At 41.8% G+C, this 27,598-nt stretch overlaps 1 protein-coding gene across 1 annotated transcript; it reads right to left on the bottom strand.

The window, feature by feature from the left end:
• Nucleotides 1-8,416: 8,416 nt before the first annotated feature.
• Nucleotides 8,417-27,370, bottom strand: LOC115356573 (uncharacterized; the record flags this gene model as incomplete). The annotated part of the gene is given in 14 exon segments (XM_030047787.1): nucleotides 8,417-8,970; nucleotides 10,003-10,049; nucleotides 10,221-10,394; nucleotides 10,549-10,722; nucleotides 10,821-12,591; nucleotides 13,090-13,318; nucleotides 14,623-14,685; nucleotides 14,887-14,926; nucleotides 20,286-20,802; nucleotides 21,167-21,558; nucleotides 23,471-23,644; nucleotides 23,748-25,518; nucleotides 26,912-27,140; nucleotides 27,308-27,370. Coding segments are annotated over 14 exon segments (6,180 nt in total), but the record flags the coding sequence as incomplete, so codon positions are not given.
• Between the last annotated feature and the right edge of the window lie 228 nt (nucleotides 27,371-27,598).

Below are 27,598 nucleotides of genomic sequence, written 5' to 3'. Positions count from 1 at the left end.
AGCCTAAATTGAAATAAAACTGTTAATATAAGTTGGTTGTAGATAAAAATTAGCTGTGTTGGTGAGTCGTTGTCACGGCACCTGTTAGCTTAAAAATGACTGAGAGGGCGGCAGAAGTATAGCCTAACTATCAGTCCATTAAAAAATAATTTTCCAGCGGATATTCTACTTACAACATGATTGAGCTAGCCATAGGCGCAAATCCCGGGGGGGTCAAGTGGTCAGTGTCCCCCCCACTTTTAAGAGACGTCCCCTCCACTTTTCAAAGATACCCCCCCCCCCCCCCCCCCCCCCCCCCCCCCCCCCCAATCCATGAGTTAGAAAAAAAATTCATATGTGTGTGTTTGTATATATTCACTTTTGAAATAATTTCTCACATAAACACGACACTTTTGAAAGGATTCTTAAAGCAGCACCCCCCGTGTATCCTGCTAAATGGTTTGGTCCGGAGTCTGGTCGGTCCCTACAACTCTGGTGTGACAAGTCGTAAGAATCCGCGGCCGCGGGGCTCAGCAGCCAAACTCCGCAAAAATTCTGCGGACTTTGAACACAACAGTGCTGCAGCAGCCGTGTCAGTGTAGCCGAACGCATCCCGCCCCCCGACCCCATCATGTTCTTATATTTTACAGACATGGGCGACACGGATCACTGCCAGAGAAAGGCCAGATGAATCTGCCGGTGATGTTTATGAGAGCGGGGGAGTGTTGGACTGTAAAGTTTGTCAGCACTTGCTGGATTATCTGAGGAAACAGATTATCGGACCACTGTGGAGCATCTGAAGTCCCCAAAACACTACAACAGAAAAAACAGTGGTTTGGGTCAGTAACATCTACTGTCTACCAGCTGGTTAACAGGCTGAAATCATTTGAAATGTGCTGTCGTCACCGCTGATCTAGTTTCTGTCATGCTGACAGCTGACTCCCAATGTTAAAATCCGTAGTGTGCAACGGTGTCACCCGCGCTGTTAATTTTTTTTTTTTTTTTTTTTTAATTTTTGCTCCAAACACATTGATTATAATACCGGATGACTGTCTAAAACCTTAAAATGAAAAACAAAAAAACACTCCACAGAATCCCACAGATTTCCTCCTGAATCACCACAGAAAACCAGAAAAAAGTTTGCAGATTCTGTTTGGACTTGTATATAATTAATAAGTCTGAAACAGGCAAGACTGCCCTCACTCAGAACAGATCTGTGTTGAATGTGGCCAAGTCATACATGACTCTGTGTAAAACAGCTGAAGGAGATGTGCTCCGGTATCTTCAGTGTTAACCCACCTGACAGCAGACAGATGGACAGAAAGCTATTCATGTACATTTGTTGTTCATGTAAAAAGTTGTTGATGTTGAATGTGCAAATTGCACTTTCAGAATTATTCAATATTGTGGAAAAATGTGGCAAATTCATTTGATTACAAACTGTGTTGTGGGCATAATAGAAATGAAAAGCCAAGCCATAAAAGACTATCTGTGCACTTACCTTTTGATATGTTTTGTGAAAATAAAACAAATGAAAGAGAGAAGTAATCAAGTATCATTAATGTTGTCATTTTGTCAACTGGCCCCTGGCCCCTTGCCATTTTCCTAAAGTGGCCCCCAGGTTCAGGTATTTGAGTAGGCCTATCCCTGCCCTGGAGCCTGCCAAAATAATTAATAGGCTAGTTATGTAGGCACAGCAGCCACAGAGGGCGCAGACTGGTGACATGTAGTGTATAGCGTGCGACTATTCCAGCATGTGCATTTTATATTGTACATTGGTTAATATTGGTGTACCCCCCTCTTTTGAGAAATTGAGGACTTGACCCCCCCAGTGGTGGAGTCGGATTTGCGCCCCTGGAGCTAGCAGAGCAGTTTTGTGTTGCTACGTGTGGTATTTACTCAGTTTTGGGGAATCAGGATGTCTAGAAAACATGATAAGCCCAAGTTGGCTGGCTGACAAGGACTAGTTAATGTATTTCCGCTCAAACGGAGAGAAAACTAGCAAAAAACTTTTATTTTTTGAGAGTGAGATGCCCACAGTATGAATAGGGCCTACATTTTGATTATACATTGTATTTTGTTGGTAATAGTTGTATAATCGCATTATTACAAATAATAAAAACAGTCACGCCAACATGGCCTGTATCATGTATGACATAGCGGTTCACATTCACCTGTTACAGCCAACCGACTTCAAATGTTTCTTCCTGCCTCGTTAGGGCTCACTCACAGCTAAGCGGCCGGCATTGTTCTCGCTAAAATAATTTTTTAAATTGTTTGGCATCCATATTTGTAATTAATTCACTCCGACCAAGATTTTTTTTTTTAACAGACTAACATTAAGTCTCTCTCCCTCACTCACTCCCCTCCCTCGCACGGCACGCGAACATTAACATGTTCCTTGGCTGGGATTGGTCAGGTTTTAGGCAAGAAGAGTTCGACTGGTTAAAGTAATATCAGGTAAGCCAATAAGATGCAGAACAGCCCGGGAGTCATCACAGAGATTTAATGTTATGGAGATTTAACTTATAGGGAGAGAGAGAGAGTGAGAGAGAGAGAGAGAGATAGAGAGAGAGAGAGAGAAATATTTAACTTAAAAAGACAGTAATACAACGTTTCGTGTCAAAAAAACAAAAAACAAAAAAAAAACCGGCCCAGCTGATGATCGGCGGGCACAGCCCCCTACAGCCCGCCATTGAACATGGGTGTGGAAATCCTCCTCTGCTATAGAATCCTGGAAAACAATTCTGACAAATACAACAAGCTGGGCTGTGGCCATGACAACCAGGGTTCATCCAACTGTAGTGAAAAATGTTCACAGAGTGACAAGTGTAACGGACTGTGATCAGATCCTGTACTATCAGTCACTCTGCCAGGGACAAGGAAGGGTACTGCAACATGGACTGCTTTTCTCCATTTATTTCATCTCTGCAACACACATAGAATATGTGTTCGGAGTTTGTCTGGATCATCCACTGCATGAGCTGTGGGCTTAGTCCCTCAGCAGAGAGAAAGACATCTGCTTTAGGTTAAGTTGCCAGAATAACACATATGAAATAAAAATACATACACTTTTGTCTTTAACATAAACATAAAGCAACCCGGCAAGGCAAAGATAGTATAGCAAAACAGCAAAACTAACATGAATTCTACATGTTAGCAAGACAGAGACAGCATTATTTTGGGAACAGCGTATTTTTCTTCCCATATTAGCCTAACACACAGCTAAGCAGAGTAACATAATCCTAACAAGCATAAACTGTTGCCACCTCCTGGATAAGAGCAATCAACACTGCTAACATTAACATACACACATTTACATACCTGCAACACACACAGAATATATGTTTAGAGTTTGTCTGGATCATCCACTACATGAGCTGTAGTCCTACATCTATAAAACAACAAAATAAACATATTTTCAATAAAACACAGTGCAGGTATACTCTGAAAACAGTAGAGGAGACAGCGGTGAAAACAAGCGCGCCATCTCAAATCACCATGGCAACACGGCTAAATTTCAATGCCAAAAATATCCATTACTAACCATCAGAATGAAAAAATATGGCGCAGCCACATAGGAATTTTATCATTAATCAAGTTTTATCACTTTGTGCACATTGGATTATCTATTTATGGGTAAATAATTATGAAATACCGAATGCACCGCGGAAAACCAAGTCACCTTCAGCAGAGAGAGAGAGACATCTGCTGGAGGGCTACGGTAACACAACAAGGACATACAGCCTGCAGTGAACCAAACTCCTACAGGGTTACCACAGAGACGACCTTAGTAAACTGACTCAATGAGGACATATTCACATCAACGTAAAATAAACAACTTTTCAACTCCGTCACACAAGTCCTTTAACATATAACATCCTCTGACAGCGACTCGATCCTCCTCGTCACTTTTGCGGGGCCAAGCGGTTCACCACTGAGTGCACTTTTGATGTCGTCTTTGTTCTTGAAGTCGCTGATAAGAGTTTTGGCGATCATGACCGTTGGCTCCTTGAATAAATCGCCATCTGTAAAAGGCTTCTTGTGTTTGGGCAAAAAGTTACGTACACGAAATGATGCTTCAGTGGCAGCCTTATTTTGAGCAGCAGATTCTGTGAAAAGCGATTACTGGGCTTTCAACCCTGATTTCAGCTCCTCAACTTTCCTTCTTCGGTGGTAGCGATCTTTAAATTTCCTCTTCTAGACAGTGCTTGTGTTTGGTGGCACAACATACATACACACTTATCTTTCACCGAGGTAAAAAGAAATCCTCTTCTCATTCTGGAGTGCGATATATTGACCTTTGCTCTTATCTCATTGGTCACTTGAACGCAGCATCTAGTACACTGGGAAAACACACACACACACACACACACACACACACACACACACACTCACACACAAACACACACTCACACACACACACACACACACACACACACACACCACACACACACACACACACACACACACACACAATTTAACAGAATCAGGCATAATGTATGTGTGGGAGCTACAGGGAAAGTCTCAAAGATCTATCAGTCGACCACTGATAGGCACTAGTGTGCGCTCAAGACTCCAGAGCTTCAATTGAAACTACTGAACAAGCACATGCACATGTGACACTTCTCAACCAATAAGAAGACTTAGACTTTCTTTATTGTCATTGCACAAAAAAAAAAAACACAGCAGTGAGATTTTGGCAACGAAATGTCGTTGCTTGGCTTCCGGATTACAACAGAGATGGAATTGTGGGGCAGTTTAAATAATTAAAATATAAACTATATAACTAGTGCAATATAATCTATATAACTAGTGCTAAAAAACAAGAGCTACATAATAATGAGTGCAATAGAGAATAAATAAATAAAACAGAATATACAGTGTAAACAACAGAATAAACAGTGTAAACAACAGGATAAACAGTGTAAACAACAGGATAAACAGTGTAAACAGCAGAAACGTCGTAGCAGCAGGGTGGAGAGTATTTCACAATGGAGGTAATTCTTCTCATCCCAGGGGGTCTCCTGGTACTGGAGAAGAAGCCAGAGCTGAATACAGTCATTATTGTTCCTAAATAAGCACATTGCAACGAAACCATGGAACTGCTTATTATTTTTAGTAACTCAAATACAGCAAATCCAAATTATTTACAATATAGTATATGTTATACAAATGGCTCTAACAATGTGTTTCTCATGACAATAATCACAGAGTCCAGTTTAATTTGACAAGCAAGGTCCTGAATGAGCCCCTTCCATTCATGGTTCCTCACATGGTGGGAACTAACTCTATGGAGGAAAGACATGTTGTGTGAAGGAGGAGGACTAAATGCAGGAGATGCTTGACTTGGTCTGGAGCTGCTGTCACAAAGTCAAGTTGGACAGAAATGCTGACAGAAGTGGTGCACTTCAGAAAGCCGTCTGTGGTCGTGGCAGGGTTCAAACTCTCTTGTTGCTCTTCACCACCTGACACATTCACCTCTGTTTCCAAATTAAGTTTTTGCATTTTGTAATCCTCCAGGCACAAATCATTTAATCTCATTGCAATACACTCTATTAATATAAAACTGATTCAGTACAGCTGCCTCAACAACCAGTTCAGTTAATCTTGTAATTCTACCCATTCTCTGTCAACTTATATCATATTTTGCTAGAACTATACATGTTGGAGTTGGACAGACAGCCTGACTTCATAGCCTTCTCAGGAACGGTTAAAACTTTACAATACAATTACTATCTAACATCTAACGCTCATAAACAGCACAAACCAGCCTCGACTAACAATCTATGAGAAGGGCAGGCTTGTTTTTTCCATGTTTGCCTGCAGCTGTAGTGTTGAAATTGTTGCATGTTGTCTTTGGTATAATTTGTACAAAAAGGTCACATGGTCAGGCATGGAAGTCGGCTCATTAATTACATGTGTGCTGTCTGTAGCCCAAGGGTTTTTCTGAGTGATTTCTGGGATGTTCTGCTGCATTTTTAGAAGATGCAGCTATGGAGCTACCTTTAAGGTTCTTCTTTGAACTTTGAAGGTCTTGCATGGACTTGCACCACCTCACCTATCTGAGCTAATCACACCATACCGCCCTCTTTGCTCTATCGATGTTGGTCTCCTGGTTGTTCCTTCAGTCAACAAAAAATCAGTCGGCTGCAGAGAATTTGACCACTGAGCCCCTTTTCTCTGCAGTGGCCTCCCATTACATGTTAAGGAAGCAGGTTCAGTTCAAATCTCCACATCAAGACTGAAAATCTGCCTTCATTCACTTCAGTGCAGCGTATACCCAAGAACTTAGTCGGGTCCAACGCCTCTTTAACATCCCTCTAACTCTGCTGTTGGTTTATTTTAATTTGCTTGCTTCTTTTATTTGCTTGCTGTATGTTTTCCTTTCAGTTGTAAAATGTATTGGGACCATGCTGCACGCTGATTCAGCACGTTAATCAAACTGATTGATTGCTCTGCATTTTACATGATCATTTTTGTTGCCTTCATAACAAAAAAACAATTACAATAAAATGTGTAAAAACAAAAGTGGATGACAGACACTAAATGATTTTCTATAATTAACCGTAAGCAGTGATTTAATAAGTGATCTATTGTGCTGGTCAGAGATCTTCAGGTGGGTCGCTCCAAAGACATTAGAAAAGGATTTCATTCACCTGGACAGTGTCAGAAAATACTTCTTTGCACTTGTAAACCAGCTTTGCAGTGTGTCAGAGAGAAGGCACGTAGAAATCAAAGAAAATCCCACACACCGTCTCAAACTCACAGCTAGAACTTTATTAAACAGGACGACGTTACAGTCTGCTCAGGATCTTCCTCAGGTGTGAACAGCAGGTGACTGACACGTTCTTATACAGGGCACAGTCACCTGTCAAAGAAATCTGAAGCACCACAGAGGTTTAGTAACAGCATTAACAGTATTAACAGAATACACAGTCAAATATATGTATCAGTCAAATGAAGTCATCAAATATAAGCATCAGGTAAAAAACAGCAGGCTCGGCTTCTATATAAAGATCCTAGAATTATTGAATATAAACATTGAGAGTCAAAGTGGTAGAGACTGAACACAATTCAGTGAAAGAAGAAAACCAGAGCCTCACATTGAGAACTAATTCATCATTACGTTCATGTGGGAACAGAGTTTTTAAGGTGTGTATCCAGTACACTTCACCCCCTTTTTAGAGGCAGTTCATGATTTTGCCCTCTAGGTGGCAGACTAACCTGTTGTATGCCAATGAAACCGAGACGAGAAATATGACTGGAGTCACTGAGGTGGACAGCTACTGGATCTTCCTGTCATTCCCTCAGACACTACTTTTGTGTTCACTGCTTCACTGTTTGAACTTTGTAGATGTTTCAGCGACATGTACCAGGCCACAAGGAGCAGCAGATAAATCACATGGTGGAGGCTCAGGTGATGCTGCTGCCAACAGGACACCATTTCCCTGCATGTGGCCATGAAAACATGACATTTTCACAGTATCGTGACACTGTGCACAGTTTCACATCAGCAGCTGACTTTTTTTTTTTTCACATTTTAAATTATTCATTCATTTTCCGAACTGCTTATCCTCACAAGGGTTGCTGGAGCCTATCTCAGCGCTCCATCGCAGGGCAGACAGATTAACAGTGACATTCACACCAAGGGGCAATTCAGTATCTCCAATTCACCTAACCTGGATGTCTTTGGAATGTGCAGCACTCGGCAGAAACCCACACAGACACAGGGAGAACATGCAAACTCCACACACAAGGGACCCTGGGTGGCCAGCAACCCAGGGCCTTCTTACAGTGAGGCGCCAGTGCTAACCACTACACCACCGTGCTGCCCTCTTCTTTTTTTAATTATTATTTTAAATTACCATTATTATCATTAGTGTTATGATTCTTATCAATAATCATTTTATCATAAGACCTCTAAAGAAATCATTTGGATAAAAAATGAAAATTAAAAAAATAGGTAACACTTTACAATAAGAGTACAACAATTAACGTTAGTTAATGCTGTAATAAACATTAGGTAACAGGTAATGAACATTAAGTAACAGTTAACTAATGGTTAACTAATGTGTCTAAGAATCATTTACTAATGCTGTTCATGCTAAGGCATTAATTTATGTTATTTAAGGGTTATTGTAGATATTATTAACATAAGTAAATGCTATAATAATCATTAACTAACAGTTAATTAACCATTATGACATTAACTAAAGTTAACTAACGTTAATTGTTGTACTGTTATTGTAAAGTGTTACCAAAAAATAAAATCAAAGCAATTGCAAAACATCTTACTTTATGTGGATGTCTATCAATAAATCTATCACTGATTTGGATTTGTTTTGTTTTACTGTGTGTGTGTGTGTGTGTGTGTGTGTGTGTGTGTGTGTGTGTGTGTGTGTGTGTGTGTGTGTGTGTGTGTGTGTGTGTTTCTCCACACAGGAGGTGACTCTCACTCTTCAAATTCACACAGAGACACTGAGGAGTCATATATCCAGAGCTCAAACCCAAAGTACAGAGGCTCAGTGAAGGTGGTGTTGAAGGTGTGGAGGTGGATCAGTGTGTCAGAGGAGACGCTGTAGAAGGACAGAGAGCCAGCAGGCCAGTCCAGATACACTGCCACTCTGTTAGAGGAGGAGGGGGGGGCAGGGATGGCTGCCTGTCTGTTATTGTGTCTGGCAGTGAAACCATCATCACAGCAGGCCAGACTCCAGGACTTGTCATTCCTGCCAAGCCCACAGTCATCACTGTTTCCTTTCCTGCTGATTCCTCTGTAAGTCACTGCTATATAAACTGTTCCTTTCCATTCAATCTCCCAGTAACAGCGACCAGTCAGACCATCTCTACACAGGATCTGTGGCCAAAAGTCAAACCTCTCTGGGTGATCAGGATATGGCTGCTCATCTTTCAGTGTTGCCTTCCTGTTGTCCTCAGACAGGACGAGGTTTCTGTTTGCTGTGTTTATGTCCAGTTTGAGTTCACAGGAATCTGATGGAGAGAACAAGACACAGCAGACCTGCTGTGGTTATTATCTGCTCATTTATTAACAGTTTGGTTATTGATTTATTAATACTTTGATGATGACACATTGTGTCAGCTGTCCTCTTCATTCACAGCAGGATCTGAATGAATGGATGTCATAAACTGCTGTGGAAATTCACTTTACATCTGAAAGAGCCATTTACACACAAACTAAACTACATTTAGACTTTATATATTTCTTTACAGTTATAAAAATGTTTATTCACAAAATGCTTCATGCATAATGTTGATTGGCTTTAATTTATGTTCTTCAATTACTGGTTCACAATTACAGCAAAGAACTGAGATTGGCTGTCAGGTTTGTTTAGTTTAGTGGAGAGAAGAAGCTGTTGAATGAGGGGAAGACACCAGCTGTTACTTCATTATACAGTATATTTCACAATACTAAATTTTTTTTTATTTTGTTTTGCTTTGTTTGCATAATGAAATGCAGACTTTATTGATTTGCTCATCAAGCCTTTTCTTTCTGAAAGGCCAGAGGATTTATAGTAATTTATGGTATAGCTTATTGTGGAGAATAATACAGGGAACAATTCAACAAAACCTTGATTATTAGAATATTTCTTAAAGGTTCCTTTAATGTTTTATAAAAGTTTAGACACTTGGGTAAACTATTCCAAGAGCTTGAATCTCTGTGTGGAGAGTTCTCTGTCTAGAGTTTTCTAAATAATACTTGCTTAAAACAATAACTTGAAACAATGAAAATGTGCAGATGATTTGATAAAATGATCAAGGTCTCAGCTGAGTGTGTTCACTGTTTTGACTGTATGGACCATAGTTTAGAAAAATATGTAAAAAATCAACTGGGAAAATGTGTAAATATTAGAGGAATAAAGATCGGCTTTGTGGTGGAGCATCAAACGTGATTTTGTTTGGTTCAACAGGTGTGAGACAAGCAGCAGAAACTGCAGCGGCAGCATCTAAACAGCTGAATGTTTGCTGCTTTGTGTTCAGGAGTCAAACTCAATCCACACTTACACTTCCTCAGACCTGGTTTCAACCACTGCTCTCCACCATGGTCCACCCTGGAGGAAGAAACAGAATCAGAGAAGCACATTATCTTTGATGATGGAAACATGGGCAGTAAATAACCTTCCCTATGAAGGATTTAGCCGACCACATCACTCATATGCACCATTAAACATGAAACAATATTCCTCAGCCCTCTGTAAGGCATTGTGTGTGTCTCTCCATACCTGAGAGCCTCCAGTCTCCAGGTTGGATCCTCCAGTCCAGCAGAGAGCAGCTTCACTCCTGAGTCTCCTGGATGATTGTAGCTCAGGTCCAGCTCTCTCAGATGGGAGGGGTTGGAGCTCAGAGCTGAGGCCAGAGAAGCACAGCCTTCCTGTGTGAGCAGACAGCCTGACAGCCTGCACACCATCACAAACACAATCAGTCCACCACATCATCTGCTTTGTGTTTTCACAAAAACCTACACAGGTTAGGAATCTGATCAGTGACATGAAGCTGCATGTAAATCAGGACTGAACTGGTCATGTGTTGAGCAGGTTGAGGAATCCTTACCTGAGAGTCTCCAGTCTGCAGTGTGGACTCTCCAGTCCAGCAGAGAGCAGCTTCACTCCTGAATCCTGCAGCTGGTTGTCGCTCAGGTCCAGCTCTCTCAGACTAGAGGACTGGGAGCTGAGAACTGAGGCCAGAGCTGCACAGCTTCTCTCTGACAGATTACAGCCACTCAGTCTGAGGACAAAATTAAGATTCAAACAATAATCTGACAAATATATTTAACATATTGTTATCTCAACAAGGGAAAAATATCTAATTATCTCTGAACCTACACAGATTTCTTGGAGGCTTTGACCAGTGGCAGCAGCCCCAGAAGAGCCTCCTCCGAAGCAGAGTATTTCTTCAGGTCAAACACGTCCAGATCTTCTTCTGATGACAGTAAGATGAAGACCAGAGCTGACCACTGAGCAGGGGACAGTTGGACTGTGGAGAGACGTCCTGACCTCAGGTGCTGTTGGATCTCCTCCACTAGAGAATGGTCATTCAGCTCATTCAGACAGTGGAACAGGTTGATGCTTCTCTCTGGAGAGGGATTGTCCCTGATCTTCTCCTTGATGAACTGGACTGTTTCCTGATTGGTCTGAGAGCTACTTCCTGTCTGTGTTAGCAGGCCTTGTAGGAGAGTCTGATTGGTCTGCAGTGAAAGACCCAGAAGGAAGCGCAGAAACAAGTCCAGGTGTCCATTTGGACTCTGTAAGGCCTTGTCCACAGCACTCTGGTAGAGGTGTTTTAGTTGGGAGGTTGATTGTCCCTCTGACAGCAGATTGACTCCGGAGTTGATGAATGTCACAAAGACATGAACAGCAGCCAGAAACTCCTGAAGGCTCAGATGGACGAAGCAGAAAACCTTGTCCTGGTACAGCCCACGCTCCTCTTTAAAGATCTGTGTGAACACTCCTGAGTACACTGAGGCTGCTCTGATATCAATGCCACACTCTGCCAGGTCTGCTTCATAGAAGATCAGGTTGCCTTTCTCCAGCTCCTCAAAAGCCAGTTTTCCCAGAGACAGGATCATCTCCCTGGTCTCTGGAGTCCAGTGTGGATCTGTCTCAGCTCTCCCATGATACTTAACGTTCTGTACTTTGGATTGAACCACCAGGAAGTGGATGTACATCTCAGTCAGGGTCTTGGGCAGGTCTCCTCCCTCACTGGTTTTCCACACGTCCTCCAGAACTGTAGCAGTGATCCAGCAGAAGACTGGGATGTGGCACATGATGTGGAGGCTTTGTGACGTCTTAATGTGGGAGATGATTCTGCTGGCCTGCTCCTCATCTCTGAATCTCTTCCTGAAGTATTCCTCCTTCTGTGGGTTAGTGAAGCCTCTCACCTCTGTCACCATGCCAACACACTCAGGAGGGATTTGATTGGCCGCTGCGGGTCGTGAGGTTATCCAGACTCGAGCAGTGGGAAGAAGGTTCCCCTTGATGAGGTTTGTCAGCAGAACGTCCACTGAGGTGGACTCTGTAACATCAGTCAGGATCTGGTTGTTCTTGAAGTCCAGAGGAAGTCGACACTCATCCAGACCGTCAAAGATCAACACAACCTGGAACTGCTCAAACCTGCTGATTCCTGCTTCTTTGGTCTCAGTGAAGAAGTGATGAAGAAGTTCCAGCAAGTTCAACTTTTTCCCTTTCAGCAGATTCAGCTCTCTGAAAGTGAATGGAAATGTGAAGTGGACATGCTGGTTGGCTTTGTGTTCAGCCCAGTCCAGAGTGAACTTCTGTGTTAAGACTGTTTTCCCAATGCCAGCCACTCCCTTTGTCATCACTGTTCTGATTGGTTGATCTCTTCCAGGTAAAGGTTTAAAGATGTCCTCACATTTGATTGGTGTTTCTGGTCTGGCTTGTTTTCTGGATGCTGTTTCAATCCATCTGACCTCATGTTCCTCATTGAGCTCTCCACTCCCTCCCCCTGTGATGTACAGCTCTGTGTAGATCTGATTCAGAGGTGTTGGGTTTCCTGCTTTAGCAATCCCCTCAAACACAAACTCAAACTTCTTCTTCAGGTTAGATCTGAGGTCACATTGGCACCCTGTGAAAGTTCCTGAATGAAGAAATAATAAATAGTAATTAGTAAATCAGGGGGTAAGACTAACATTTTTTATGAAGCACTTCCTGTCCTTCACGGTTGGTTCTTCATGAAGTGGAAAAGGAAACAAAAGGCAGAACCTGAACTTGACGGGTTCTGAAGAGTCCCAGGTTGTGGAAAGTTACAGGTTTCCCTTGACAGTGGAAAAGGGCCACATGACATCAGTTTAGCTCATAACTGCTGGTGGAAAAATGAGTCTTGGCTGTATGCAGCCAAATGTGAAAGGCAACAGTTTTCATGTGAACTTTGTGTTCAACTTTTTACACAAATATTATAAATCAACACTTTAACCAGGTTATCTGTGGGGATTGTGCTCATTTCACTTCCAATCTGGAATGATGAGATCTTGTTTTAGAAATGTCTGTATTTACAGCAGAGGGTAGAAATGCAAACATTTCCATTTTCCCATCATTCCTCCTTTCCATCCTGTTAAAGGAGTTGAAAGCCTCTTACTGCTCTGCAGACGCTCAGCCAGCTCCTCCTGCTTCATTCTCCTCAGGAAGTGCAGTGTGATCTGCAGAAAAGCCTCTCTGCTGCTCCACCTCTGCTCTTCCTCCTCACCGTCCAACACCTCCTCATCCTCCCTCTGCCTCTCTAAGCATTCTGGGTAATCTGGCCTCAGAGACCTGTGGAGGTTTTTCAGCTCCTTCTTCACAAAGGTGACCATGTTCTCCTCCAGCAGCTGCAACAGAAAAATAAAAGAATTTGACTTCCACATTAAAATCTGGACACAAAACACTAAATCAAATCCAGGTTAAATCCATGTGGAGGAGCCGTTACTATGACCTGATGGATCTGGCAGCACCCAAAGGGTCCCAGGACTCCTCGAGGTCCTCAAGATGACACTGGGGACTCTGAGGACTGAGGGAGACATCTAAATGATTGCTTACTGTCCTGTTTACATTGTTGAGGGATGTTCCCAGATCTGCCATTCATTTACATTTACACTTAGAGTTTTGAACAAAAGATTTGAGTCTATGAAGATCACAAAATATTTGTATTTTTTTGACTATTTCTAATGTTTGAGTACAAAGTGCACTGGTGTGCAAGCACTTACTCAGAAAACTGAACACCAATCAGTCAGGGCCTAAGCACTACAAACAGGCCCCAGGTCAGCCATGTTGAGTACTTTGCCAGCATGGAGGCGGTGAGAGAAAGAGGCAGAGGAAGACATTGTATGCGATGTGGACGAGATTTTGTGGCCGAACTGTAACAGACGACAGGATCCGCAGCTCCCTCACCCCTGCCCGAGCATAACAGAATTTTCTGCTACTTACTGTGCATAGTTTGATTTTGTTGTATTGTTTTTTTTTTTTTTTTTTTGCTTTACATACTATGTTTTATATTGTTTTTGCTATTGTTTGCTTTACTGTACTGTAAAGTACAATATACTGTGTACTGTATACAGTTTTGAGTTGACACCTTTCTTATTTATTTTTATTTTTTGGTTATTTTGGAAACAGTTGTTACTGTGAAAAAGATGCTTAATTTCTATTTTGAGCTTTGCAGAACTCTTTTTGAAGAAATAAATGAAAAGCAGTAAAAGAAAATGCAGTGTTTTGTGTTCAGTATGTTATTGTGTTGCTGCTGATGTGAAAGTGTGTTCATGTGATGGAAATGTGTATCCTTTTGTCATCAGAGTTACATTTTGACAAAGGATTTTGAAGTTTTGATGATAGTGTTTCAGTTTGCCATAAAAGTGAGGGTTTAATTCCAGGTGTTGTGTCTTATTTGCTTGTGTTTAGAGTTTTGGCACAGTGAGCAAAGCATTTACAAAATGACTTCAAGCAATCGAAAAAAACTATATTTGCTATTTATATATTGTGATATATTTATGTCTTTTACAGTGACGTTTAATGAGTGTGAAGCACTTTGTAACCTTTTGTTTTAAAAAAGTGAAACATGAATAAAAGTCACTTTTTTATTTATTTACAACAACAGAATAAATCAGGAAGGTGTAAATACTGCAGGAGAACATTTACACACCATAAATATGGAGGCCAGGTCTGTTTGATGCTGCTGGGCAGACTGAGCACTGGGAACCTCTGAGCTCTGCTGGTGGACTCTGTGGAAGACGGACACACACACACACACACACACACACACACACACACACAGAGGAAACTCAGTCAACAGATTTTCAAGGCTGGAACCAATTGTGTATCTGAATGAATCTTGATGCAGAGTTGTAGTGAACAGATTGAGAAGAGATGCTGCTGTGTTTTATCCTGACATGTAGAACAAACACACCCACAGCACGGTCAGGTGAAGACTGCGGCTGCAGCTCACACTGGAAACACAGCCATGACTGACCGAGGAGGAAGGAGCTTTAAAAGCCTCCTGCATCATTCAAGTCATGTTGATGGAAAAAACAGACCATGGGCAAAGTTCTTTGTTTGAAATGTTTTCCAGATTAAATGCAATGCAAAGTTAGCCCCCCCCCCCCCCCCCCCCCACACTGTAATTCAGTCCAAACAGTGAGTTTCTGTCTCTCAGTCACACTAACACACTAAGATAATAAAGTCTTACTTAATCACAGAAGTGAGTTTATCTCTAAACAGTAGAGGTGGCTCCATAGAGTCGTTGCTCCTCATGGACACACAGCTGGGCTCAGGGGAGTCCGCTCTCTGCTGCTGGATCCTGATAGAAACATGAGGGACACAGTGAAGAAGATCCGAGTCTTCATACAGAAAACTGTAATTGTAACTGTAATTGTATTATCTGTAAAGATAATACTGTCTTACTTATTTTAAAGGCATATTCAGCTAAAAACTGTACAGATATATTTATTTTTGTCAGTTTTGTTTTCAACAAATTGTGAGCCTGTAAAGTCCTTTGAGACTTTATCAGAGATTGAGGGCTATAAAATTAAATTCGAACTGGACCTTGAAACTCAGTCAAGAATGGGAGCTGAACCAAATCTATATCTCATGACTGACTGTGAACAATGATCCCATAACACTTATCAGTGGTAAATAATTAACTTTGATTTATAGAGTGGTGTCCATCTTTGAAGTCAAATCAATCAATCAGAGACCAGTCACTCTTCATGGACACACAGCTGGACTCAGGTCCAGGTCCAGGTTCAGGTTCAGGTCCAGGTTCAGGTCCAGGTCCAGGTCCAGGTTCAGGTTCAGGCCTTCAACACAACACACACAGAGCTTTTCCTGTGAATAATGCTGCTGTGCTGATTTGCCTGCTGAGCTCTGAGATGGAGAACAGTCATGGACAGTCAGAGATCCTTGTCTTACCTCTGAGCTTTGGTCTGGCTGTCATGTTCTCCAGACAGAGTGGTTCTAGAGGCAGGGAACCGCCTCTCTCTCTTCCCAGCCGGTTCCATAGCAGAGCCAACACCTTGACACAAACACAGCGGCTGATTGATGACAACAAGCTTTCCATGACAGGATGTGTGCTGTCTTCCTGTCAGCACCATGTCACATATACAGAGTGGACGTAACACTCAGAGCAGCCGCCCTTTACATCAAACCCACTGAGCAGCTTCAGTCAAGTTGATCCAGGCTGTCAGACTGGTTGTTTCCTGCATTTTCACCAATGAAATGAGTTCAATTCACAATCTACCTTACACTGACTTCACTAAACAGAAAAAATACATTTTAAATATTTTAGATAAAGCTGATTTTGCCCTCAATGTGAGACATCAATACTGAAAATTCAGACCTGATGAATATTTACATCTGTTAACACAGAAATCAGGTTTGGAAAGACTTCCCAGCTCCTTGTGGTCCCAGTCTGCTCTCAGTCGTCCAGCTCTGAAACACAATGTAGGAGCCTGTTCATCAAACATCTCTAATGATCCCTGGTCGGCTCTTTACCTGCTGAGTCACATCCACATCAAATCCAAGAGACTTTCAGCTTCACCTGGAGAGGAAACACGGAGAGAGAAGACGCTGCTGACTCTCCTGAGACAGTCCTGAGTGTGTCTGTGTGTGTGTGTGTGTGTGTGTGTGTGTGTGTGTGTGTGTGTGTATGTCTGTGTGTGTGCGCATGTGTGTGTGTGTGTTTGTGTTCCTTCCTCATAACTTCAGTCTCAAAGTCCACAAGTTGATGTTTGTGGACTTTGCCCTTGGTTCTTTAGTTGATCTGACTGTAAAGGATTTGACACCTGATATGGGCAGAGATAAGGCCTCTTGAGCAACAAAGTAATAACTTAATTACAGTTTTTTTCGACTGCTTACAAACTAAGAACATATGCTTAAACCAATGTGATAAAGCTTTAACTCATTGTAACTAACCCTTAAACACAGCGTGGCCATACCTTAGACATGTGCTGCTCTGAACTGTGTTTGCTATTCTGCAACACACTTCCTCCTGAACACTAGACATTATTTCATACAGAAGACACCTCGCTCAAAAATGAAAGCATGTGGTTACCATTGGGTAACACTTATGTTCAAAATATAAAACACATCAGGCAATTAGAAAACCTGAGACACACACCTGAAAGCACTTACTTAGAAAACTGAACACCAATCAGGCGATGAGGCGGTGTTTTTTTTTTTTTTTTTGCTTTACATACTATGTTTTATATTGTTTTTTGCTATTGTTTTATGTTTCCTTTACTGTACTGTAAAGTACAATATACTGTATACTGTATACAGTTTTGAGTTGACACCTTTCTTATTTATTTTTATTTTTTGGGTTATTTTGGAAACAGTTGTTACTGTGAAAAAGATGCTTAATTTCTTTTCTGAGCTTTGCAGAACTCTTTTTGAAGAAATAAATGAAAAGCAGTGAAAATGCAGTGTTTTGTGTTCAGTATGTTATTGTGTTGCTGCTGATGTGAAAGTGTGTTCATGTGATGGAAATGTGTATCCTTTGTCATCATAGTTACATTTTGACAAAGGATTTTGAAGTTTTGATGATTGTGTTTCAGTTTGCCATAAAAGTGAGGGTTTATTTCCAGGTGTTGTGTCTTATTTGCTTGTGTTTAGAGTTTTGGCACAGTGAGCAAAGCATTTACAAAATGACTTCAAGCAATCGAAAAAAAAAAAAACTGTAAGCGCTGCACAAAAATAATAAAGTAATAAATGTATTTGCTTTGTAATTGCTTTATCCTCTTACCATTTTGTACAGGAGTGTATATACCTGCAAACCAGGTGATATTGTGTCATATACAATGTGCGTCTCTGTGTTGGCTTTTTGACAGCAAAATAATGATTTGGGTCGGCAGCAGAATTCAGTGGATCCAATCCGAGAGAGAAACATGCTAACAAAAAACTCCAGGTTTTAAATGACAGGCTGTAACAGGGATGATGTCACAACCCCATGGATTTTACACACACAGAAAATGTAGCTGGCACGGAAAACTAGATTTGTGCAAAAGAACAAAGAGAGGGCATGAAATCATAAGGAGAATCCCACACACCGTCTCAACCTTGTAGTTACTTTATTAAACAAGAAGACATTACAGTCTGCTCAGGATCCTCCTCAGGTCTAAACAGCAGGTGACTGACATTAAAATTACAGTCACATTTGGCGACACTTTTATCCAAAGCAATGTACATCTGGTTCTGGTCCAAAGGACAGACGGGCTACACGGCAGTGCACAGAGGGAATGCACAGAGCACATAAAGTGCATAGAGGAAGGAAGAATGCATAGAGGCAATTTTTTGGGATTATGGAATCAGTGACATATTCTCACTGTATATACAGTACAGTTACATGACAAAGACACCTGAGGAAACTGGACTGTCTCTTATGAACGACGAAAAATGACAAAACAATGAATAAATAAATACACATATAAATATATAAATGCATAAATAATTAAATTAATAAATATTTCTACATGTATTTATTTCTATTTCTATTTTTATTCATGCATTTATTTGTTTATTTGTGTATTTATGCATTTATGTATGTATGTATTTATTTCTTTCTTTATATATTTATTTCTACATTTATTTATTCATTTGTGTATTTATATATTTATTTTTACATTTATTTTTTAATATTTTTATTTATTTATACATTTATTCCTTCATTTATTTCTACATTTATTTATTTATTCCTACATTTATTTCTGTATTTCTACATTTCCACATTTATTTATTTATGTATTTCTGTGTCGTATGTTAATGAGGTGGGCGGTTCTTACATTAGTCTTAAGCACGATTGGTCAACTGGGCGAATAAGACAAGCGAACGATTCATGCATGGATGCATGAAGCTCTGATATGTCTATCTAGACCGCCCCACAGGGCAAAGTCGTCCACGTCCATGTCAGCATGGAGCTGAACTACATCCTCTATTACACGTCCCACGCGAAACTGGAGGTAGTCGGTGAGTGCATGATTGTGGAGAATCATGCACCCATCATTCGCCAGTGACCTTAAATCACTGACGATGGCTGTCAAAACGCTTTCCATTGCGTATTACACAGTAGCTAGCTAGAGCGAAAGGTCTCATGACATGTACCACTCCAGTCCGGGCAGTAGTAGTGGATAGGATCACACACACAAACCAATCGTGTTTAAGACTAATGTAAGAACCGCCAATAAATGTAGGAATAAATAAATTAATGTAAAAATAAATGAAGGAATAAATAAATGAATAAATGTGGAAATAAATAAAAATCTAAATAAATAAATGTAAAAATAAATATATAAATACACAATTGTATAAATATATGAATAAATAAATATATAAATAAATAAATGTTGAAATAAATAAATAAATACACACAAATGTATAAATATACAAATAAATAAATAAATGCATGAATAAAAACAGAAATAATTAAATAAATACATATAGAAATATTTATTGATTTAATTATTTATGCATTTATATATTTATATGTGTATTTATTCATTTATTTATTGTTTTGTCATTTTTCGTCCTTCATAGTCTCTCAGGACCACAGCAAGATTATCAATATCAACACCATACACAACAAGAAAAATGTCATATTACATAAGAGCAAAAAATATGTGTATCAATAACATAAAGCATTACAATACAAAATATACATCTCAGAATATTTCCCAGGGTTAAACAACAAACCCCCATGTACCGGAAACTGTGAAGTCATCAAATATAAGCATCAAGTAAAAAACAGCAGGCTCGGCTTCTATATAAAGATCCCAGAATTATGAATATAAACATTGAGAGTCAAAGTGGCAGAGACTGAACACAATTCAGTGAAAGAAGAAAACCAGAGCCTCACATTGAGAACTAATTCATCATTACGTTCATGTGGGAACAGAGTTTTTAAGGTGTGTATCCAGTACACTTCACCTCTTTTTAGAGGCAGTTCATGATTTTGGCCTCTAGGTGGCAGACTGACCTGTTCTATGCCAATGAAACCTAGACTAGAAATATGACTGGAGTCACTGAGGTGGACAGCTACTGGATCTTCCTGTCATTCGTCCAGACGCTACTTTTGTGTTCACTGCTTCACTGTTTGAACTTTGTAGATGTTTCAGCGACATGTACCAGGCCACAAGGAGCAGCAGATAAACACATGGTGGAGGCTCAGGTGATGCTGCTGCCACCAGGACACCATTTCCCTGCATGTGGCCATGAAAACATGACGTGATGTGTGTGTGTGTCTGTGTGTGTCTGTGTGTGTGTGTGTGTGTGTGTTTCTCCACACAGGAGGCGACTCTCCCTCCTCAAATGTCACACAGAGACACTGAGGAGTCAAACCAAACCCTAAACCCCGGGTACAGAGGCTCAGTGAAGGTGCTGTTGAAGGTGTGGAGGTGGATCAGTGTGTCAGAGGAGATGCTGTACAAGGACAGAGAGCCAGCAGGCCAGTCCAGATACACTGCCACTCTGTTAGAGGAGGAGCGGACCGGCACGGCTGCCTGTCTGTTATTGTGCCTGACAGAGAAACCACCATCATCAGAGCAGATCAAACTCCAGGAGTTGACATTCCTGCCAAGCCCACAGTCATCACTGTTTCCCCTCCTGCCGATTCCTCTGTAAGTCACTGATATATCAACCCATCCTCTCCATTCAACTTCCCAGTAGCAGCGACCAGTCAGACCATCACCACACAGGATCTGTGGCCAGAAGTCAAACCTCTCTGGGTGATCAGGATATGGCTGCTCGTTGCTCACATGCATCACCTTCCTGCTGTCCTCAGACAGGACGAGGTTTCTGTTTGCTGTGTTTTTGTCCAGTTTGAGTTCACATGAATCTGATGGAGAGAACAAGACACAACAGACCTGCTGTGGTTAATATCTGCTGATTTATTATTGTTTTTCTATTAGTATTATTTTCAAGTTTTATTCCCTGTAACCTTTATTCAGTAAATGCTTCATGCATAATCTTAATTGACTGAAACAAGTGCTTTTCATTCATTCATTCAAAATGAAAGCAAAGAACTGTTATTGGCTGTCAGGTTTGTAAATTTTAGCAGAGAGAAAAACCTGTTCAAGAGGGAAAAGACCAGCTGTTGCTGTGCTTCATTGTTTTGGTTTGTATTTTCTTGAAAAATAAAATAAAGTTTTCTCAACTGATTCAACACACATTTCTCGCTTTCAAACTAAATCCACACTTACACTTCCTCAGACCTGGTTTCAACCACTGCTCTCCACCATGGTCCACCCTGGAGGAAGAAACAGAGTCAGAGCAGCAGATTCTCTTTGAGGATGGAAACATGGGCAGTAAATAACTTTCCCTATGAAGGATTTAGCAGACCACGTCACTCATATCCACCATTAAATATGAAACAATATTCCTCAGGCCTCTGTAAGACATTGTGTGTGTCTCTCCATACCTGAGAGCCTCCAGTCTCCAGGTTGGATCCTCCAGTCCAGCAGAGAGCAGCTTCACTCCTGAGTCTCCTGGATGATTGTAGCTCAGGTCCAGCTCTCTCAGATGGGAGGGGTTGGAGCTCAGAGCTGAGGCCAGAGAAGTACAGCCTTCCTGTGTGAGCAGACAGCCTGACAGCCTGCACACCATCACAAACACAATCAGTCCACCACATCATCTGCTTTGTGTTTTCACAAAAACCTACACAGGTAATGAATCTGATCAGTGAAACGAAGCTGCATTTAAAACAAGATTCAAAAGAGCAATATACACTACTCACTAAAAGTTAGGGATATTCGGCTTTCGGGTGAAATTTCAGGATGAACCTAAAATGCATTATAACCTTTACAGGTGAACTTAATGTGACCTTCTGTAAACTTTTGAATGCACATGTCCAACTGTTCAATGTTTCAGTACTTTTTGCACAAGTTGCTGTTCTCTAACAAGGAGCTTAACGGCAAAATTCACATCAGGTGTTTGATCCATGAATCGACCAATAAATTTCCTGGTTCAATTAGAATTGGTATGTAAACAGTCCTCCTCATCATGCTGTTACATACAGAGAGATACAGAGAGACTGGAAGAGTCACAGAAAGGCATAGAAGTGGACGTCCTTTGGCCACATCCCACACTGATGACCGCTTCATTGTGAACAGTGCCCTGCGGAACCGGATGATGAATGCCACTCAACTCCAGGCACGTTTAAGGGAGGTGAGAGGCACCCAAGTGTCACGTCAGACCATTCGAAAACGTTTACATCAGCATGGTCTGAGTGCTAGACGACCTGCAAGGGTACCTGACCACACCACCAGGCACAGGTGTCATCGTCTTGCATGGGCCAGGGAGCATTTACGCTGGACGAGGGACCAGTGGGCCTCAGTGCTGTTCTCTGATGAAAGCCGATTCATGTTGAGCAGAAATGATGGCCGCCAACGATGTTGGAGACGTCAAGGAGAGCCCTATGCATCAGCCACTGTTGTCACCAGATGAGCCTTTGGTGGTGGTGGTGTTACTGTGTCAGCAGGTGTGTCTAGTAAGTACAGAACTGCCCTACACTTTGTGAATGGTACAGTGACAAGCCCATACTACCTGAATAACATCATTAATCCAGTCATTGTGAACCTGCATGAACAACACAGGCCTAATTTCATCTTCATGGACGACAATGCTCCAGCTCATCGAGGTCGTATCATTAGGGAACGGTTGCTGGAGACTGGGGTACCTCAAATGGAGTGGCCTGCACTTTCTCCAGACCTGAATCCCATAGAAAACCTATGGGATCAGCTGAGTCGCCGTGTAGAGGCTCGGAGCTCTGTACCCCAGAACCTCAATGTCCTGAGGGCCGCCCTTCAAGAAGAGTGGGATGCCATGCCTCAGCAGACAATAAGTCGACTTGTGAACAGCATGAGACGTCGTTGTCAAGCTGTAATTGATGCTCAAGGGCATATGACAAGTTATTGAGACATTGACATTTTTTGTTGAGGTATACCCACCACTGTTGTTGGCTTTTGTTTCAATAAATTGTTTGAGATGAGGAAATCACCAGTGTATGCTTCTACTTAAATGCCCTACTTTCATGATATAATATCACTGTAGCGTGAACTTTTTACATTTTCCATAAATTTCACCCGAAAGCCAAATATCCCTAACTTTTTGTGAGTAGTGTATATTTGTTCTTCAAAGGTGCAAATGACCATAACACAGCAGCAATTAAGAAAGTCAATGCAGAATCCTTGGGGAGAATTTTCCTGCTGGTGACGATAGAGAAAAGGTCATAGGATCACCAAGCTTCATGGTGATCCTCCACAAAGCTTTGGAGATTTGCTGCTCTGGACCTAACTACTGAACGACTGACACGGTGACGTACAGGCCTCTGTTTCACAGCAGGGCAAGAAGGTATGAAGACAAAAATGACTGAACAGATGATCCTGAAATGGATCTTACATGGTTACACTTTGCAGATGCAGGATTACTGAGCAGAAACGGCTTTGAGAAAATGGATCTTAGTGTGAAATGTGACAAATCAGTCAATCACTGTAAATGGACATTACCTGAGAGTCTCCAGTCTACAGTGTGGACTCTCCAGTCCAGCAGAGAGCAGCTTCACTCCTGAATCCTGCAGCTGGTTGTCACTCAGGTCCATCTCTCTCAGACTAGAGGACTGGGAGCTGAGAACTGAGGCCAGAGCTGCATAGCTTCTCTCTGACAGATTACACACACTCAGCCTGAGGAGGAAGAAAAGATGACAACAATATTGAACTTAGTTTTTCTATTGTGGAGATAACAATATGTTATGCATGAAATATGTCCAGTTATCTCTGAACCTACACAGATTTCTTGGAGGCTTTGACCAGTGGCAGCAGCCCCAGAAGAGCCTCCTCTGAAGCAGAGTATTTCTTCAGGTCAAACACGTCCAGATCTTCTTCTGATGACAGTAAGATGAAGACCAGAGCTGACCACTGAGCAGGGGACAGTTTGACTGTGGAGAGACTTCCTGAATTCAGGTACTGTTGGATCTCCTCCACTAGAGAATGGTCATTCAGCTCATTCAGACAGTGGAACAGGTTGATGCTTCTCTCTGGAGAGGGATTGTCCCTGATCTTCTCCTTGATGAACAGGACTGTTTCCTGGTTGGTCTGTGACCTACTTCCTGTCTGTGTCAGCAGGCCTCGTAGGAGAGTCTGATTGGTCTGCAGTGAAAGACCCAGGAGGAAGCGCAGGAACAAGTCCAGGTGTCCATTTGGACTCTGTAAGGCCTTGTCCACAGCACTCTGGTAGAGGTGTTTTAGTTGGGAGGTTGATTGTTCTTCTGACAGCAGATTGACTCCAGAGTTGATGAATGTCACAAAGACATGAACAGCAGCCAGAAACTCCTGAATGCTCAGATGGACAAAGCAGAAAACCTTGTCCTGGTACAGCCCACGCTCCTCTTTAAAGATCTGTGTGAACACTCCTGAGTACACTGAGGCTGCTCTGATATCAATGCCACACTCTGCCAGGTCTGCTTCATAGAAGATCAGGTTCCCTTTCTCCAGCTGCTCAAAAGCCAGTTTTCCCAGAGACAGGATCATCTCCCTGGTCTCTGGAGTCCAGTGTGGATCTGTCTCAGCTCTCCCATGATACTTGATGTTCTGCACTTTGGACTGAACCACCAGGAAGTGGATATACATGTCAGTCAGGGTCTTGGGCAGGTCTCCTCCCCCACTGGTTTTCAACACGTCCTCCAGAACTGTAGCAGTGATCCAGCAGAAGACCGGGATGTGGCACATGATGTGGAGGCTTCGTGACGTCTTGATGTGGGAGATGATTCTGTTGGCCTGCTCCTCATCTCTGAATCTCTTCCTGAAGTATTCCTCCTTCTGTGGGTCAGTGAAGCCTCTCACCTCTGTCACCATGCCAACACACTCAGAAGGGATCTGATTGGCGGCTGCGGGTCGTGCGGTTATCCAGAGGAAAGCAGAGGGAAGCAGGTTCCCCTTGATGAGGTTTGTCAGCAGAACGTCCACTGAGGTGGACTCTGTAATATCAGTCAGGATCTGGTTGTTCTTGAAGTCCAGAGGAAGTCGACACTCATCCAGACCGTCAAAGATCAACACAACCTGGAACTGCTCAAACCTGCTGATTCCTGCTTCTTTGGTCTCAGTGAAGAAGTGATGAAGAAGTTCCACCAAGTTCAACTTTTTCCCTCTCAGCAGATTCAGCTCTCTGAAAGTGAATGGAAATGTGAAGTGGACATGCTGGTTGGCTTTGTGTTCAGCCCAGTCCAGAGTGAACTTCTGTGTTAAGACTGTTTTCCCAATGCCAGCCACTCCCTTTGTCATCACTGTTCTGATTGGTTGATCTCTTCCAGGTAAAGGTTTAAAGATGTCCTCACATTTGATTGGTGTTTCTGGTCTGGCTAATTTCCTGGATGCTGTTTCAATCTGTCTGACCTCATGTTCCTCATTGAGCTCTCCACTCTCTCCCTCTGTGATGTACAGCTCTGTGTAGATCTGATTCAGAGGTGTTGGGTTTCCTGCTTTAGCAATCCCCTCAAACAAACACTCAAACTTCTTCTTCAGGTTAGATCTGAGGTCATGTTGGCACCCTGAGAGAGTTCCTGAATGACCAAACAAGAAATAACATCAACAAATGGATGTTGTATTAAATTTGAAACATGTCAACTTTTCCTTGGAAATGTATCTGTTGGCCCCTTTCAGCTGTAAGACTAACAACAGTCTGAAGAAACAAACAAAGAGCTGCACATCCTGATTTGGGGAGAACAAAGTTCACAGTTTAACAAACAACACAGCGCTGCCTCAGTTGGAGTGCTGCTGTCCTGGAGAATTCAGCAGGACATGATGAGAAAACAGAACGTTTCACAAGGCAAGCAACAAGTGGAAAAGCCACCCACTGAGAAAAATGCTACAGTGTAAAAAGTGTCAGAGGTTGATATAAGTGAATTGATGGTTTATGGTATTCAGCAATTCTCAGCTTGGCTGGTCGACATGAAAAAGTGAACATCAGGGTTTTGGAGAGCTGGGTGTTGCATGCACAACTAAGCATGAACCAAAACTACAAAAAGATGAACTAACTACTGAGTTACTGTGCTGCCATTAATGGCATTGCATAAAGCAATAAAAAGGAGTAAAAAGTATTACTTTCTATTGATTTTTGAGCTCATCGATTTTGCTACTTGGATGGCCTGTTCACCATAAGGATGATTTAAAGTAGAATCTACAGTAGAAAATATGTGCAGTTCCAGTATCTTTGAACTGAAAGTACTAACAATATGTAATCACTTGGATTGGATTATTCAGAATTATTCAGATCAAATTTTGTTTTATAGGCTACTTGATAACATGAAACACACAATTTTGTTTAAAATGTACTCCCCCAGTTTAAATGGCAGCTCTGCTATTCTAATTGGTGAATTGCATCAGAACTGCAACAGAGCTCATTATAATATCAGATGTTAGTAAATCACTGGCTAAACTGGTACCAGCTATTTTGTAGCTCAGGCAGCTGGTTTGCTCCTGCCTTAGTAAATCAGGGGGTTAGACTAAGATTTTTTATGAAGCACTTTCTGTCCTTCAGAGTTGGTTCTTCATGAAGTGGAAAAGGAGACAAAAGGCAGAACCTGAACTTGACGGGTACTGAAGAGTCCCAGGTTGTGGAAAGTTCCAAGTTTCCCTTGACAGTGGAAAAGGGCCACATGACATCGATTTAGCTCATAACTACTGGTGGAAAAACGAGTCCTGACTGTGTGCAGCCAAATGTGAAAGGCAACAGTTTTCATGTGAACTTTGTGTTCAACTTTTTACACAAATATTATAAATCAACACTTTAACCAGGTTATCTGTGGGGATTGTGCTCATTTCACTTCCATTCTGGAATGATGAGATCTTGTTTTAGAAATGTCTGTATTTACAGCAGAGGGTAGAAATGCAAACATTTCCATTTTCCCATCATTCCTCCTCTCCATCCTGTTAAAGGAGTTGAAAGCCTCTTACTGCTCTGCAGACGCTCAGCCAGCTCCTCCTGCTTCATTCTCCTCAGGAAGTGCAGTGTGATCTGCAGAAAAGCCTCTCTGCTGCTCCACCTCTGCTCTTCCTCCTCACCGTCCAACACCTCCTCATCCTCCCTCTGCCTCTCTAAGCATTCTGGGTAATCTGGCCTCAGAGACCTGTGGAGGTTTTTCAGCTCCTTCTTCACAAAGGTGTTGATGTTCTCCTCCAGCAGCTGCAACAGAAAAATCAAAGAATCAGACTTCCACATTAAAATCTGGACACAAAACACCAAATCAAATTCAAGTTAAAGAGGCTGAAAGATGTAAAGAGAGCAGCACGGAGACAATTCTGAGCAGAATGGTTGTTTTTCAGTTGGTATGTTGTTGTACATTTACACACCATAAATATGGAGGCCAGGTCTGTTTGATGCTGCTGGGCAGACTGAGCACTGGGAACTTCTGAGCTCTGCTGGTGGACTCTGTGGAGGACACACACACACACACACACACACACACACGCACACACACACACACACACACACACACACAAACATTAAATGTTCTGAAGGAAACTAAGTCAACAGAGTCTGAAAGTTGGAACCAATTCTGTATGTCCCCTTACGAAACAAAAATATATTGCAGTATACTGGAAAATATCATGTGATATATTAGATAATACATTTCCATATAT

The sequence above is a fragment of the Myripristis murdjan genome, chromosome 24, assembly GCF_902150065.1.
Source record: "Myripristis murdjan chromosome 24, fMyrMur1.1, whole genome shotgun sequence".
In the NCBI taxonomy this organism is placed as follows: domain Eukaryota; kingdom Metazoa; phylum Chordata; class Actinopteri; order Holocentriformes; family Holocentridae; genus Myripristis; species Myripristis murdjan.
The sequence above is the reverse complement of the archived record's forward strand: the minus strand, read 5'-3'. Positions and strand labels throughout refer to the sequence as shown.